This window comes from Microtus pennsylvanicus, chromosome 11, assembly GCF_037038515.1.
Source record: "Microtus pennsylvanicus isolate mMicPen1 chromosome 11, mMicPen1.hap1, whole genome shotgun sequence".
Lineage (NCBI taxonomy): Eukaryota > Metazoa > Chordata > Mammalia > Rodentia > Cricetidae > Microtus > Microtus pennsylvanicus.
Genome location: NC_134589.1, coordinates 12,254,179 through 12,272,182, shown reverse-complemented (window position 1 = coordinate 12,272,182; position 18,004 = coordinate 12,254,179). Strand labels below are relative to the sequence as shown.

The following is an 18,004-nucleotide window of genomic DNA, read 5'->3' as shown; positions in this document are numbered from 1 at the left end:
TTTGAATCTATCACCATTCAAATGTATCTTCAACTCAAACATCATTCAGACCCCCAAAGCACACCCTGGGATCAAGGTTTTCAGGCCAGGTAAAAAAGGAGTTTGGGAATAAGCATCTTCACATTGGGGAGGGGAAGGGTTCGGTTCTGTGGCTGGAGCTCACCTGTTGGGTTTGAGGGGATGTCCAGGAGGGTCTTCAACAGCTTCATATCTTTAATGTTATGGATATAGATGGATTCTTCCAGGCAGACCAGCAGCCTCTGTAATCAGACAGAACCGTCAGCCTCCCACACAGAGCCTGTGAAAAGGGACCCGCCAAGTCCTTGCTCATCTGTGAGTTCTAACTTGGTTCCCATCTATTGGAGGAGGAATGCTAATGAAGCCTTCTGAAGGCTATGTTTATGAATGTAAACAGACACAGCCTCGCCCACTCGGGCAGACGCTTAAAATACTAAGTCCCAAATTTTACCTTAAAGATCTCTCTCTCTCTCTCTCTCCCCCTCCCTCCCTCCCTCCCTCCCTTCTTTCCCCACCCCCTCCCTAGAACAAGATGGTTCAGGGCACTTCTGTTGTTCTGTTCCCACATTCAGTGTTGGTGACTGAGTTCTTCCTCTTACACAAATGCAGGTTTCTCTACATTCTCTGCATTGCTAAACCTTGGACTGTTTTCCCCTTCTCTGTTTTGTATTCTGACATAGGGTTTCACTAAGTTGCCAAGGTTAGCCTTGGACTCACTCTGTAGCCCAGGCAAGTATTGAACTCATGGTCCTACTGCCTCAGATGCCCAAGTAGCTGGGACGACAGGGCTGAGACACCTTGCCCCATCCCAACCTCACCCCCAGCACCCTTCTCTATTTTAATTAGAGCACTCTGGCCACAGTGCTAAACCTGTATGAAAAGTAAATTCTAACAAGATCTCAAAGTTGGGATTAGTGAGATGGTTCAGTGGGAAAACGGACTCGCTCAAGTTTGTGGACTCAAATTTAATCCCTGGAACCCACATAAGGACGGAAGGAGAGAATCAACTCCACAGAGAAAGTTGTTCTCTGACCTTCACGTGTTCCCTGTAGAACATACACAACCCTATCCCTATTACACACAAACACACACACATAAATAAACTTTAAAGATAAAAAGGGGGCTGGAGAGATGGCTCATCAGTTAAGGGCACTGCTGATCTTTCAGAGACCTGGGTTCAGTTCCCAGCACTCATGTGGCACACAATTGTCTGTAACTCTAGTTCCAGGGAATCGTATGATGCCGTCTTCTGTCCACCTTGGTCACCACATGAATGTGGTGCACATACATAAATGTTGGTAGAACATACACAGAATAACTTTATTTTATGTGCATTGGTGTGAAGGTATGAAATCCCCTGGAACTGGAGTTACAGACAGTTGTGAGCTGCCATATGGGTGCTGAGAATTGAACCTGGGTCCCCTGGAAGGGCAGCCAATGCTCTTAGCCACTGAGTCATCTCTTCAGCCCCCCAGAAATTTTTTTTAAAATTTACCAAAAGATACTTTAAATATTTTTCAAAATATTGCCACTTCTCTGTGAAGAGGTCACCTGATCACTTTGCCTTCTGCCAGCCACACCAGGGTTTGTTTTTATCTTTTTCTATCTGAGTTTCTAACAGCCTCTGGTATCCCCTTCCGGCCCTTGACGCAGTCCTCAGGAGAAGAGTGGCCCTCACAGCTCCTCCTGTAGGAACATCATCTCCTTTAGGCTCATGTGACATGGTCAGCATCATGACAGTGCAGTCAGCTCTGTGGACCACTCATCTGGACCCCACGGGGTCACCACCATGCTGGCCAGAGGGAAACAGGAAAGCAGGAAGGGTATGGGGAAGTACTTGTCCGGAGTCACATAAGAGCTGGCTTCCGGTACAAGCTGGCAACTGCTGTGTCATCGGCTGCTCCATAGCTCCAGCCACACCTGTCTTCGGCTTACCCCTGCAGTTCATCTTGTAGCCCAGGCTGACTTTGAATTCTGGTTTGCCCATGCCTACTTCCCAAGTGCTGGGGTTACAGTTACAGGCATGCCTCATCAATTCTGGTTTTATGTGGTGTGGGAATTGAACCTGGGGCTTCGAGCATGCTAGGCAAACACTCTTGTCAACTAAGCTACATCCCCTGCCCACTTTTACTTTCATCTTACATTTTATAGTAGTTAATCGACTAGAGAACTAGATATCCGCCTTAAGATCTGCCTCAAAGGCTTCAATCCAAATAACCTGCAGTAGGCTAGGGGGAAGCTGATGGTTGAATAACTATAAAAGCTTCCATAGATAAAGACATCTGGTTTATGGTTGTCATCTAAGAGAATACATTTCAGAGTTAACCACAACAGAAATAATGACATTAACTGAAAATGGAACAAATCCTGCCCTTTCCTTTCTGTATATTCAGAGGGATTTTGTGGACGGGTTACATGCATGGTACATGCACAAATGTGTGAGGGTGAACATGCAGAGCCAAAGAAGGAAGTCAGGTGCTCTTCGCCATCATTCTCCACTTTGTTCTTTTAAGGCAGGGTCTCTCACCACATCTGCAGCTTGAACTTTTCATCTAGGCTGGAGGTCAGCTGACCTCAGCTTCCCATAGTACTAGAGTTACAGGTTTGTGTGTGCGCATGCCCGTCCAACCACATTTAGCTTTTTACAAGGGCTTTGTTATGTTTGTTTTGAGGCACAGCACTATTCTGTATAGCCCAGGCTACCCTTTGATGTGCAACTTCCCTGCCTCGGCCTCCTAAATGCTAGGATTACAATAGTGCACTAGTAGGCCCTATTCAAAAACATGGATTTTGCTTCTTTGTAATTTCTTATATAAATCTGTCATTTGTCTTGTTTTTTTAAAAAGGAGCCACAAGTCTGAAGACTTGACACCGGCAGGATAATTACTTAGAGCAATACATGCTCACCCTATGTATGCCCTTCACTGTTGCCCTAGGCAGGCTGCTCCTCGGGCACTGGGCACTGTCAGACTTCCTTGCAGCAGATGAATTGCCTGAGCCAAAAGTTAAGTCAAAAGTCTGGTGACTTTAAGAAAAGAAAACCTGAAACCCTTCCAGATCTGCATCAAGTCACCTTGGAAGACAAAAAGCTAAAGGGAGGTACAGGTGTTAGCTCTGGCTTGCTGATAGCTTCAACATCCGTGTTCTCTAGAAGACGGTGGGGTGGGCTGAGAACCTGAAGTCAATGAGTGTTCTGTGGAGTGGAGGCTGTGCCTAAAGTGGAACACACTCAGACCCTTAAATAGTTCTTTCTTGCCTCCTTTGCTGTTGAGATTACCTGAGAAATCGTACCAACAAATTCCATGGGTACTACTCGAGAGCTCTAGTCGGTGATAAGTAAATCATTTTTAAAAGGTAGCTGTTATGCCCAAATCTACAAAGTCCCCCAAGAGCCAACAAGGAGACCAAGTCCCATATGTAATAGCAGAGCCTTTATTGTATGCAAGTTTCTCTGCGTGTCCAACGTATTGGAATAAACGAGAGCGCAGAGCTCAGTTAGAGTTGGGTTTTTATAGTAGTAAAGGTGGGAGTGAGGGGTTTCTGAGGTTCAGGACCCCTGATTGGCTGACATTTGTCTAGGGGTGTCCTGGTGAGTGTGTGCTAGCAGGTGATCCTATCTACAAGGCATTTCCTTGGGACGGTCAGTTCTAGGGTGGTGCTCAGGTAATCTCAGTTTGTGGTTCTTCTTGCAACCAGGTATTGCTTCAGGGTAAACTATTGAGACTCAGGGCTCTATTAAACTTATCAGTAACCAAGCCCTACTCTGGCAGATGATAATGGTTAGAAATAAAGAACTTCCTTTGGGTGATCTGTTCACGTTTAGCTTATCATGGCTGGCTCCTACATTTCCCCCTTCACAAGCACCGAAGACAGGACCCAATCTTGGGTCCTGCTTGCCCCTGGTTTTAAGGAGGTATGGAACTATTTAAATTAATAAATCCATTAATTGACAACTCTGGACCCCCCTACCTTTGGCTAGTCTTTCAACCTGCTTGGGTCCAGATAACAACGTCCCAATGTCAGCTTGAAGCAGTTGAGGAAAGGAATATGCCGTCCCATACCCCTGCCCAGAATAGGTTAAAAGGCTGAGACGAGGGGGAACTCCCTGGCACGGAGGACAAGAGAACTACCTATAGTGCCTGTTGATATACTAAAAAAATAGGACCAGGATGAAATCCAGAGAATCATTAGGTCATATTTTGAAAACCTATACTCCACAAAATTGGAAAACTTAAAGGAAGTGGATAATTTTCTGGATAAATGTCTCCAAAATTAAATGAAGACCAGATAAGCAAATTAAATAGACCTATAACTGCTAAAGAAACAGTCATCAAAAGTCTCCCAACCAAAAAAAAAAAGCCTAGGTGGTTTCAGAGCAGGATTCTACAAGATTTTTAAAGAAGAACTAATACCAATACTCCTCAAATTGTTTCACACAATAGATCAGAAGGAACATACCCAAACCACACAAAGACATTACTAAGAAAGAGAATTACAGACCAATTTCACTCATGAACATTGATGCAAAAATACTCAATACTGGCAAACTGAATCCAGGAACACATCAGAAAAATTTTCCACCATGATCAAGTTGGTTTCATCCTATAGATGCAGGGATGGTTCAACATATGAAAATCTGTCATTGTAATTCACCAAATGAACAAATTGAAAAAATATAAAAACTGCATGACCATTTCATTAGATGCTGAAAAAAACCTTCGACAAAATACAACATCCCTTCATGATAAAAGTCTTGGAGAGAGCAGGGATACAAGGAACATACCTAAACATAATAAAGGCAATATACAGCAAGCCAACAGCCAACATCAAACTAATTGGAGAAAACTCAAAGCAAACATACTGAAATCAGGAACAAGACAAGGCTGTCCACTCTCTCCATATCTATTCAATATAGTTCTTGAGGTTCTAGCTAGAGCAATAAGACAACAAAAGGAGATCAAGGGGATACAAATTGGAAAAAAACAAGTCAAACTCTCACTATTTGCTGATGATGTGATACTTTCCATAATCGATTCCAAAAATTCTACCAAGAAACTTCTACAATTCATAAATACTTTCAGTAATGTAGCAGGACACAAGATTAACTTGAAAAAACTCAGTAGCCCTCCTGTACACAGCTGATTGACTCAAAGCAATGAGCCAGGTGTGGCGCTCACTCACCCAGCATTTGGGGGAGTAGGGGCTCAAGCAGGAGGATCACTTTGAGTTCCACGCTAGCCTAGGCTACTGAATGAGATTATCTCAATGAAACAAAACAAAAAATTCAAAGTATCTCAGAACCTTAACAAAATACTTGATCTCATTATTTAAAAAATAATAATCCTAGGGTTAGTGAGAGAGATTGGCAGTTAAGAATGGTGGCAAGAATGGTGTCTTCTCTTGCAGAGGATTTTGAGTTCAGTTCCCAGCAATCATGTGGAGGAAATGACAACTGTCTGTAATTTCAGTCCCAAGGGATCCACCACCCTTTCGGCCTCATCAGGCACTGTACACACGTGGTATACATACATGTAGACAAACTAATCATAGACATAAAATAAGTATTAAAATTATTAATCTGCATTTAATAGTTCAGATTCAAGGAGAAGGAGGAGGAAGAGGAAGAAGAAGGAGGAGGAGGAAGAAGAGGAGGAGACCACTATCCTCTAGGAATGTCACTGGTTCACTGTTCCTGAAATACTGAACCAAGTAGATAACCCTGCATATCCCAGGAAGAGTCTCTTGAATAAGTGGATACACTTATTTAACAAGTAGGCCCAAAAATTGTTCAGGAGCTCTCGCCCATCAGGTGTTACAGGAATGAACAGAATTGCCACAGTCCCAGATCTCACAGGATGTAAAAATCCAGTCGCTCTAGGGAGAATATGCTAACATGCTAAATACCTCCTAAGTGCTGATGTTTTTTCTTCAAAGGCATACTGCATATTTGAGATCAGAGTACTCTTCCTTTCAGCAATGAAAACACTACAAGACTATATCCTTAAGGGTTAGCTGGAGGAGCTGGAGACCTGATAGCTCAGAGGTAGAGCTCTCGCTCGACTGAGAGACGTCCTAGGTTCAATCCCTGCAGGGCAGGGAAGTGGTGGATATTAGTACAGCTGACTGATAGCAGAAGGTCAGATTCACCTACCTGATTTCAGAGCAGACCCAGGGAGACCACACCCTTGTCTCCAGTAAGCCATTTTCAGAGGCAGGGCCACTACGCACAATCAATCTTACTGCCTAGGGCCAAGACAGGAAGAGGTCGTCCTCTCCTTTTAGATGTCCTAAGGCATCAACACAACAGACCTGTGTAGGCTCTCCAACCTACCTGTGCTGGTGCCCCGCCTGCCTGAAGAGATGGCGAGCTTTGGCAGGCAATGGCCAATGCTGGAGAGACATCAGGCAGTATGACTAGAGAAGAGTCACATCACAGAGCCTTGAGCCCAAGCCTGCAGTTAAAAGCTCTGTTAAATGATCTACAGCATTTGATGCTGGCTTTAGAGTCATTTACTTTTTTTTTTTTAAAGACAGGGTCTCATGTAGTTCACACCAGGCTCAAACTTGCTACATGCTACACTGCCAAGAAGGATGGCTTTGACCTCCCGATTCTCCTGCCTCTGCCTACTGAGCGCTGGCATCACAGGTTCCCTCCTGGGTTTATCCTGGTTTCACAGGCTCACACCACTTCTCTACTCTGTCTATGGGGAACTGGGGATCAAATCCAGGGCTCTGCAAATGCCAGCAGGAATTCTGAGCTATACCTCTTAGACATTCACCTTAAAACTGTCTATTGCATTTATTTATTTCTGTCTGTGTGCGCATACCCATGTACTTACTACATGTATGTGGGGGTCAGAGGACAACTTGTAGGAGTCAGTTTTGTCCTTCCACCATATGGGTGGTGGGGACTGAGCTCAGCTTACCAGGCTTGGTGACAAGAGCCTTTATCTGCTGAGTCATCTAGTCAGCCCAAAGACATTCACCTTTAGAGATGCTTTAGTTTTGTTCCAATTCGCAGCAGCCTAGAAACCATGCAGATTCTGCCTACTCACCTGCCGGTTCAGCCGTATGGACAAAATGTTGCTGGAGTAGCTGTAATTACAGATCTCAGTGCCTTTCTTGAAGTGGTACACGTTCATCTGCCGAGGCTTCGTGTGACTGACCACCACCACCAGGCTGCTTGAGAAGAGGCGTTCCACAATGTACACGTCGGGGATTTCATCTGCGAGGAGACAACGGTGAGGTCACACAGACGGCCTCTCTGAGAAAGACTGGACTTTGTGACACTGGATACCACATGGGCTAGCTCACACATGGACTCTCGGTCTTGGTCTTGCTACTGGGTATCCTCCACCAGTAATGCTTGTTATGCACACATGAGGACCCGAGTTCAAATCCCTATAGCCCATATAAAGTTGGACGTGGTAGCACAGGTCTCTGATCCCAATGTTCTATATGAGAATCCCTGGCAGGCCATGGCCCAGTTTGCTCAGGACACACAATGGCAGGCAATAAAGAGACTGTCTCAAGAGGGAAGGTGAGGATGGACACACGTGAATGGGCACACATCCTCTCATGCACACATTTCTATCATACGCAGAGACTAAAAATAGATAGATAAATAATGAATTAGGAGCCCCAATTATTATTTACAAAACCAGTTTCTTTCCAGAAGATGCAGAGGTGAAGTATTTGTCGCTACGGCAACAGCACAAATTATTACCCTGAAAAAAAAAATCACAGCCACATCTCTAACGTGGGGTTATTTTTAATACTCACTAGAAATACTTCAACATCCGTAATATGTGCTATGCAGATATGACCGTGTTTCTTCATTCAAGCGTATAAAACATGTCCCTCCAAAGGGAATGGTGTCAACAGGCTACAGAGCCAGTGTAGCGGCAAAAAGAAGCAACAAGTCCCTCTTTGGGTTGACAATGACCAAAGCTGATCACCATGAGCACAGATGTATAGAAAAGCACCAACAACATGATTCCAAACAAGGACCTTCTTCTTACAAAGAAGAAAATGTCACTTAAGTTATTGCCAGATTTCAATAGGCGCTTCATTGTGGCTTTTGTGCAGGAGGAGACAATGGCTTGTATTCAAATCTGAACAGCACCAACTCTTGAGGCTGATGGCTAAGACAGAAACCAGAAGCTCAAGACTGAAGTCTACGGCTGGAGCATACCCTTGGTGGTCGGATGCTTTAAAGAGGTCGATGGGTTCAATCCCCAGAATTCCAAAAAGAAGAAAATTAAGAACAAAACCAAAAAGGATTGATGTCTAAGGGGAGGATTTGGTGTTCCTTCAACCAAATAGACACACATAGACAGACACACACACAGAAAGACAGACACACAGAGACACAAACACGCATGCACACACATGCCCATACACATGTACTTACTGCTTCCATGGACTTGGTCAAGTTGCTCCACGGAACTCAAAGAAAACAGCTTGTAACCGGCCTTGGTTCCAATTGCTAGGGATCTGCGGAAGATAATGACATCACAGGAATGGCGACAGACACTGCATCCCAACCACAGCCCTGTCTGAGAACTCACAGCCCTTTCCCCAGAGGCTGCTATGACACCGGCAAACATCTTCAGAACTCAGATCCTTGATAGCCTATTCAAGGCAAAGCAGGCTTTGGCAGGTAGTCATGAGGAAAAGGGAAAAGGTCAAAGGAGACTTTCTAAGAGACAGAAATTGCCTGGGCTCTTTCACTGAACAAAATGTCAAAGCTCCCACAAGATCTTGTTTTGTTCCTAGCTGGGCAGGCATAGGAAAAAAGGAATGCTCAATTGTACCTCCACCTCCACGATGCTTGAGGGACCGTCTTACTGTTGGGAAGCCCTTTATTGGAGGGTGAGTCATTATCATTATGAGTATGTACAGGCTCCTCTGTGCGTGTCTGTGTGTGTATGTGTGCAGGTACACATATGTGGAGGCTAGAGACAAACCTCAGGGTCTTTCTCAATTTATATCCACCTTATAGTTTTATGATTGGAGGAGTCTCTTTCCAAACCTGATACTCCCTGATTGGACTAAGTTGGGCTGTAGTGAACCCTAGAGAGCCTCTTGTCTCTCCGACCACTATGGTACGATTTGAGTCTCCATGCCTGGCTTTTGAGGTAGGTGGCCAAACTCAAACTCAGGCTCCTGGCTGTGGCATGGGGAACATTTTTACCAACAGAGCCATCTCTCCGGCACCACTTTATTTTTTTCTGCCCTTAAAAAAGGAAGTTATTTCTGCTTTAATTGAAGAAATACGCACCAGGGGATGGAGATGGCCCAGCACTTGCCACCAAGCCCGGTGAATTGAGCTCCATCGCTAAGCCCCACGTAGTGGAGGAGAGACATTCCCACCAGATGTCTTCTGGCCTTACACACATGCCGCGGCATGAGTGCACCCCGCCACACGCATACACACAAAATAAATTAATGAAGTGTTCAAAATAGAAAATAAATACACAGCATTTTAAAAATACTTCCTTTCACCAGTATGAAAAATACTATATATACTTTAGAAACTCTATTGGAGAGCTTAATTGTTTTGTTTTTAATTCAAGTTCTCTAACCTCCAGCTAGATTTGGGAACTGCTTTATGCTGTGTCCTATAAAGCTATTACCATAACCAGTAAATAAAATAAAAAACACTTATTTGCTTCAAAGTGGGCTAAGAAAAAGTTTTTAATTTTTACACTTTGTGTCTGTGCGTTCATGTATATGTATGTTTAGGCCTGCGTGCATGCGTGTGTGGATGTATGTGTGTGCTGTCCACACTTCAGAGAGCTCAGTGGAGAGGCAATGCTGGCTGGCTGTCGAGGGAGGGATCCGCCAGTCTCCACCTCCCCAGAGCTGGGATTACAAGCATGTCCCATCTCATCCAGCTTGCTTTATTCATTTATTGGTGTTATTATTACTATTAATATTATATCGATCCTGGGGCTTGAACCTACTACCTCTCACTAACTTGGCTATCATCCCTGCCCCAATTTTCCACTTTTAACCATAAATAAAGGGATGGTGTAAACCCAAGTGTGCTGGTTAGATTTTTTTCTCAACTTGATAACAAGCTGGGAAGAGGGAACCTTGCCCGAGAAAATGCCTCCCTATCAGACTGGTTTGTAGGTAAGTCTGTGGAATATTTTCTTGATTAATGATTTTAGAGGCTCATCCCACTGTGGGTGGGGCCATGCCTGGACAGTGGTCCCGGTTTACTAAAACAGCAAGCTGAGCGGCTCAGTACGAAGCAAACTGGTAAGCAGGCTTCTCCATGGCTCTGCTTCCTTTCCTGTCTCAAGCACTGTACTGCCTGCACGTGCCTTCATGATGGAAGGTAAAGCTATGAGGTGAACCAAGCCCTTTTCCTCCCCACATTGCTTTTGGCTGCAGTGTTTATCCCAGAGATGGAAAGTTATCTAAGATACTAGGGATCCTTGGCGGCATGTTGGAAACAAACTGAGTGACCAGGTGGAACCCCAGCCCTCAAAAGGACAGTAAATTCAAGGCCAGCCTAGAACACGTGACAGGACTACCTCAAACAAGGAAAAGAGAAAGCAAATTTGTTGCCTCTAGCAGGAATTTAAAAATCACCTCTCCCCAGGCGGTGGTGGTTCGCACCTTAAATTCCCAGCAAGGAGGCAGAGGCAGGCTCTGTGAGTTCAAGGTCAGCCTGAGACACCTTACAAGACTAGTGAGTTCAAGGTCAGCTGTGACAAGACTATCTCAAACAAGAGAAAGCAAATAAGTTGCCTCTAGCTGGACCTTAAAAATCACCTCTCCCACGCAATGGTGGTACTTGCCTTTAACCCCAGCACTCCAGCACTCAGGGGGCAGAAGCCTGTGGATTTCTGTGAGTTCAAGGCCAGCCTGATCAGTGGAGCTAGTGCCAGGGCAGCCAAAGATACAGGGAGAAATCCTGTCTCACAAAAGAAATCACCTCTCCCCTCTCCTACTTTGTTCTCAAAAACTGGATGAGACTAAAACCTTAATTAGAACACTCTCAGGAGGAGCGCTATTACCACAAGCACTTCTGCCCTAGTAATATGGAATGTTGGGGTTGAAATGAGCTTTTCAGTGGTTCAGTCCAACTTCCTCATTTAAAGCAAATACGTGCCAAGCAGAGGCCCATTCTTCACGGAGAAGCATATACTAAAATAAGCAACTTAGAAGCCTGGATGCCAAGGCTCTTGTTTCGCTACCTAAAAAAAGAAAGTCATGTGATTTTAGAATTCCCTTTACTACACCAATATTTGTTCTTTCCTGGGATCCAGGAACAGCATCTAACTGTCAGCTTGTAACCAGCGAGGCACACATGAGCCCTCCGACCCGAAGAGTAGCTGTGCTTGTCCTGTGGACGGCTGCCTTGCTGCTGCAGTACAGTGAAACTCGGGGTTTGGCACCCAGCACTGCAGACAAATGCCAGCAGTTATAAAAGTAGGCGAGGAGCATCTCTGAGCTCTAAAATATTCTGGAGTAGTTACTACCTTGGGTTTTTGTTTTGTTTTCTGATGCAGTTTTCATGTAGCCCAGGCTGGCCTTGGAATTGCGCTAGAGAAGGAGCCCAGAGCTTCATTCTTGCTAGACAAGCATCTACTGATTTAGTGACATCCTTAGCCCTGATGATTGCTTTTAAACTTTCTTCTTGTAAGTGTAGACACACTTAGTTGTAAACTGAAGGTGTAAAGCTTGCACACAAGGGAAAAAGATACTGTGGAGTCCTAAAACAAAACTAAAAGAGATGCGTAATCCCAGCACTTGGGGGAGGAGGCAGAGGCAGGCCACGTTCAGTTGGAAGGCATTCAGAGCTATGTAAACAAAATAAAGCAGGCACCAGCCCAAACAGCAGAAACAAAGTAACCAAAAGACAGCCATTTAAAGAGTCAAAGGCTGATGAGGTGGTTCAACTGTACACCACGCAATCTGGATTTGAACCCCAGACCCAGGTGGAAGGAGAAGGTCTAACTCCACAAACTTGTTCTCTTGCCTTCACTAGCGCACTATAGCTGCGCTCCCCCCACATGCACACCGTGGTCAGTGCGCTCCCCCACACGTACACTGTGACCAGAGCGCATGCGCCTCCCCCACATCGTGTGTGTGTGTGTGTGTGTGTGTGTGTGTATACACACAGTAATAAATAAGTTCAAAATCATAATTTTCAGGCATAAGTTCTGACAACTGAGTTTCTTAATTTTGTGTTTGTGAAGGGGCCTTTCTCTGCTTCTCACGCTGCCTCTGAGGCTGTGGGCTAAAGTGATCTTTCTACATCTTTCTCCTCTTGCCTCAGGAGCATCTAGGATTCCTCACAAGTTGCCACACTTGGCTCAGAAGGGTTGCGTTCGTGAGAAAAGGTAACGATGATCACCGTTTTGTTCTAAATGATCGCTCTATGACCCTAAACGACTCCAAATCAAGGACTTCGGGTTTATGTCTTATTTTATCCATAAGTCCTTTTTTAGTTTTTGTTTTTATTGAACTATATATTTTTTCCTCCACTCCCCTCCTTCCTCCCCTTTCCTCTTCTACCCTCTCCCCTTCTACCCTTTCCAGTGACCCCCATACTCCCAATTTACTCAGGAGATCTTGTCTTTTCTCCTTCCTCTGTAGATCCATATATGTCTCTTAGGCTCTTCTTTGTTGTCTAGTTTCTTTGGGGTTGTGGCCTGTAGGCTGGTTTTTCTTTATGTCTAAAAGCCACTTATGAGTGAAATCATATTATATTTATCTTTCTGGGTCTCAGTTACCTTACTCAATATGTTTTTTTTCTAGATCCACCCATTTGTCTGCAAATTTCAAGATGTCATTTTTTTCACCGCTGTGTAGTACTCCATTGTGTAAACGTACCACATTTTCTTTTTCTTTATCCATTCTTTAGTTATGAGGCATCTAGGTTGTTTCCAGGTTCTGGCTATGACAAACAATGCTGCTATGAACATAGTTGAGCACATGTCCTTGTGGTATGATTGAGCATCTTTTGGGTATAAACCCAACAGTGGTATTGCTGGATCTTGAGGTAGATTGTTTCCTAATTTTCTGAGACATCACCATACTGATTTCCAAAGTGGCTGTGCCAGTTTGCACCCCTACACATTCCCCATCACTGCTTATAGAAGTGGAGGTGGAGACAAACCTGGATGACAAGCTTTAAAAGACCCCTGAGGTTTCTAGCCCAGCTCAATGCAGTAAGTATGGGTAGCTGACAATTTAATTCTCTTTATCTACCTTCTCTAGAAAGACTAGATGTCAAGCTCAGCTCACACAGATAGAAAAAGACAGACCAATTCTCCAAATGCATCCAGCAAAGAAGATGACTTCTTTCATCTCATAACCTCCAGGCCTCCGAGCAACTGACTGTGACAAGACCTTTATTTATAGGTGAGGTAGAGCTGCCCAGCACAGCCTTCATCCAGGAAAACAGAGCTGCAGCAGGGACCTAGGAAACCAACTTTCAAAGCAGTTTTGAGAAACAGTGTTTTTATCCGACCGTTACTCTGTATTATTCATAGCTAGAGTAGAAAATAACATTTGCTTCCCAGATCCACTGATATCGGGAAGTGTAATTTAGTTGTCTGATTTACTATTGTAAGTGAACCAACTCCCCTCTTTCACCTAGGTTCAATTAGGAAGGAAAACGTTGCCCGGCATTACAACAGACAACACTCTTGCAAAAGTTTCTTACAAAACTTCAGAATTTTATCTATTCTAGCATGCATTTGAGTCTCCATCTCGAGAGGATCCCCCAAGGCAACTCAACAGCTTTACAACAGCTTTAAAAACAACAACAACAAAAAACCCATAAAAATTCTAGGGCCTGGATGCTGTAGCTCAGTGGTAGAGTCTTTGCTAAGCGAGATTGTGATGTTGGGTCTTATGCTCCATACCCTGCACTCCGTCATACCACACACAAACACAACACACACACACACACACACACACACACACACACACACACACACAGATGAAACAGGGTTGGGCTTGTCTAGCACACACAAAGTCCTGGATTCAATCCCCAGCACTGTCTGAAGGGCTGTGTGGTGATAACAATACTTCCTATAATCTCAGCATTCCAGAGCAGGAGACAGGAGGACCACAATTTGAAACCTCTACTACTAGGGAGTTCAAGGCCATCTGGATTTTGTGAGACGCCTCAAAACAGAACGAGAACAAAATACCAAGAAAATGCCCAGAACACACCAGGCTTAATAATAGTTTATGAATATTATTCCACGTCTATGGCTATTGGGAGATGTTGTAATATGTACTTTTTATTGTGGGTTGCGGTCAGAGGCAGCCTGAGAGTCACTCATCCAACCAAACTGTCGAGTTCCTCGATAACACGATTACACACACAGATTTTTCAAACAAAGACATATTGTTCAGAGCAGAGGTTTTCAGACAGAAACACAAAGGGAATGGAAACCAGGACTGCTTATGGCCTTAATTACACCACTGAGCGTTCAATATTAGCACAGCTCAGCCACCGGCAGCCAAAGCCCAAGCCTGAAGCTGACTCCAAACAAGGAACAAGGCAGAAACTGGTACAGCCGGAAGTGGGGCACTGGGAAGTAGTCATCTCGGCCCTGGCTGTCTGATGCTTCAGGGCTCCACATTCCAAAGAGATTATTCCATATGGTCCTCAGGCTGGCTTCCATGAAAACAGGGAAGGAAACAGAAGTGTGCTTCTGTTTAGATTCTAAGATCTAATCCTGCATAAGCCTAGAACACAGGCGAGCAATTCCTTGTTCGTGGACCAAAGTCCAAATGGTGACCATCAAAGTGAAACATTAAAAATCCACTTAAAAGCAACAGGATGGAGCGCCTCCTTCCGGGATGGGAAACTGTCTGGGACTAAGAAAGGGCTCCCGAGCTTCCCGGAGGAGATTCGTGCGACTGGGTGGACGGCGAAAAAAAAAAACACAGTGAGGGAAAAAAAGAAAAGCTTCCTACAGCCAAAGCGACCAGCCAAGATGCCCCGTTCCTCGGGCTGGCCTGGCCACAGGGATAGGCTGCTTCTTCGTCGGAGGCCCTGCCCAAATGCCACGTTGAGATACTCAAGGACAAATGGTAAAGTTTTCCTCATCTTCCCAACTAGCATCCTCTCCAGTCAAGTTGCACCTTCCCCCCTCCCGTCGCCTTTGTTTTGGTCCCAGATCTCCGTTTCGGTCACTAGGTGGCCCACGCCAGGTCCCCCACATTCAAGGCCCCCTCCACCCTACTCCTTGCTGACTTCTTCGGGTCTCCCTGGCCAGCCCCTTCTGGCAGGCGCTGGCAGTGGAGGGAGGGGTCGTCTGGGTGGGTTCGACCCCCACCGCTAACCAACCCCGCTGGCGCTGGCTACCCCTCCGAGGTACCGTCCGCGCGCCGGCCTTGGCTAGCCACCAGTTGCGTTACAGGACAACACCCTTTGGTGGCGACATTCTGTCCCCCACTTCCCCGGCCAGGGGGCTGGCGCCTTGGCTTACGTGCAGTCTTGGTTGAAAGAGAAGCAGCTGAGCGCCGCCTCCACTCGACCCGGAGGGGCATCTGCGGCTTCGGCCTCCATTGGGGGCTCGACCCGGGAAGCCGCAGCTTGGAGCGGGGGACAGCCACCTCAGCAGCCCGCCCGCGCCGGCTCCGTCGGCCGGCTTGCCGCCTGGGTCCCGCCCCGGCCTCGCCCCCGGGCAGGCCCCGCCCACTAAGAGCCCTTTAACCCCGCCCCCTCCAGACCCTTCCCCTCAGAGCTGCGGCTTCATCCTGGACCAGCCGGGCTCTGACCCCGCCCGAATCAAACTTAGCCCTGCCCCTTCGACTAGCCCCGCCCCCTCACAGCTCGAGCCCTGCCCAGAGCCAACCAGGTCCCGGCCCGATCCACTTCCACTTAGTTCGACCCGCCTCTAGCCCCGCCCCTTCAACAGCCAGCCCCTCGACTCACCCCGCCTCTTATCTCGGGAACCGAGCCGCTGACAGACCAGGACAGGGTCTCCCCAGCCAGTCACGATTGGCCACCAACTCTTTGACCAATCAGTGATGTTAGTAGGCGGGACCATTGCTTAAGACCCGCCCCCGATCCGTAGACACCACTTGCTATTGGTCGAAGGTGAGTGAGGCCAAGGCGGCAGGCCACGTGGTGGTGTTTTCATTGCCAGAGCGTCCAGGGTTGGGGAGGAGGAGTGGAGCTGCGGGCTTCAGAGCTGCTAGAGCGTCGGGGACGACGCCGAGGAGGCGGGACGACGCCTGCTTCCCCAAGCCGGTCCAGGCTGCCTGCCCATTAAGCTTACTGAAAGTAGTTCAAATCAGTATGCATCAAAGCCCCGCCCTTTTGGAGAGTCCTTTAGCTTCTTGGAGAGAAATTCCCCGAAAGGGCTGCTGTGGTCAGGCTGATAAGAAGCCACCCACAGCCCTACAGTTGAGAAAGAGCTCTTGCTCATCCCAAGCATTGCATTAACAGGACATCACCTCGTTCTTACGGAATCTTGTGTGGAGGATGCATTCACACCCGATTGACGGAAGAAGCATTTGAAGCACTTGTTAGACAACGCATCTAAACGCGACAATATGTAGTGGCGTGTAACTTGGTCTTCTTTCAAGACTTGTGTGCGAAACAACTTTGCTCAACAGTATTTGGCAAGGCATGCGATCTGTAGACATGAAAGAAACTAGAAGAGTGTGTGAAAGGGGTACGGTCTTAAAGACAGTACCGCAGAAGCTCATGCAATTTGAGATGCATTCTGACACACGAGATTTGCTTCCCAAGCTACACATTTGAGTATTTGGCTAAACACTTGCGTACAGTTGGTTGTGAGATGCCCGAGGTGGGTTCTGGGAAACTGAATTCCAGCCATCAGCTAGAACATCAATAGCTTTTCAGTGCCGAGTCATCATTCCAGCTCCTGAAATATTATTATTATTATTATTATTATTATTATGATGTCACAGCTCTTTAGATTGCAGCAAATCAGTTGTCAGTCATCCTTTTTTTTTTTATTTTTTGAGACAGTGTCTCAGGCTGTAGTCTACGCTCTCAACAAGCACATGGTGATTGCTCTTTCTTCCTTGGCCTGCCAGGTGCTGGGATTATAGATGCTCAGCCAATTTTCCATAGTTTATGACAAAATTGTACACATCGCGTACTGATATTTGAATTTTTGACTTAGAACGGATGAGCAAGGGGAGCCTGTTTCACATAAGCTTCTCTGGTTGCTTCTCCAGTTTTTTTTTTTTCCAAAATAAAAATAGAACTATTTTCTCAAGTCAGTTGTTCTGTTGACTGACAGATCCACCCTAGTGATGGCTCTAGGGCCAACTGTGAGGCACTGTATAAACGAACTCAAGTGTAAAAACCGCACGTTTTAGATGTTTTGACCTTCCTTAGCACCTTTGCAGCCTTCCGGTCCCAGTTGCATCTCCTTCCACCTTCTCAGCTCTGTTGAGTGCTGCTTCCCTTTCAGTTTGGTTGAAAGAATCAAGAGCGTGGCAGTCTAGATGCTAGGTTCCTGGGAGTATTAGATGATGTGCCCACTCAGGTTTAAAGGGGGGGCCTTTTATCAGTTTGTTACCAAACAGACTGTATGAGGGGCAGAGAGGGGGTTAGTCTTAGCCGAGGAGTGTGTCATGATAAAAGCAGTGTCTTGGGCAGATAAGCCTGGCCAGTGTGTGCAGATCAAAGCAGAAGGCCTTGGAGTCTTTAGGGAGCTAAGGACATTCTTGGAGGATGGAACATGAGATTAGACTAATGTGGCGATACCAAGAGCAGAAAGGTTGGGATGAATACAAGAGATGTTTGGAGGCAGCACTGAGCGACAGAAAAAAATGGAGGCCACACACTTAAGGCTCATGTATAATCTGAAAAGTCCTGCGAGAAATAATTCAAAAAGTAAAAAAGAAACAGGTCAGATGGCTCAGTGAGTAACGGTGCCTGCTGCACAAGCGTGGCGACCTGACTTTGACCCCCAGAACCCACATGAAGGTGGAAAAGGAGAACCAACCCCACAAGGTT

General features: G+C 46.0%; 1 protein-coding gene across 2 annotated transcripts in view; it reads right to left on the bottom strand.

Annotated features, from left to right (window-relative positions):
• The window catches only part of Wipi1 (WD repeat domain, phosphoinositide interacting 1), a 40,616-nt gene extending 24,926 nt beyond the window's left edge, over positions 1-15,690 (bottom strand). For both annotated transcript variants that reach the window (XM_075990265.1, XM_075990266.1), the window contains exons 1-4: positions 15,492-15,690; positions 8,432-8,514; positions 7,074-7,243; positions 164-260 (exon numbers count right to left, since the gene is read on the bottom strand). In XM_075990265.1, coding sequence (XP_075846380.1) covers positions 164-260; positions 7,074-7,243; positions 8,432-8,514; positions 15,492-15,571 — 430 coding nt within the window. In that variant the 5' untranslated portion in view covers positions 15,572-15,690. The remainder of the gene's footprint in view (positions 1-163; positions 261-7,073; positions 7,244-8,431; positions 8,515-15,491) is intronic.
• Between the last annotated feature and the right edge of the window lie 2,314 nt (positions 15,691-18,004).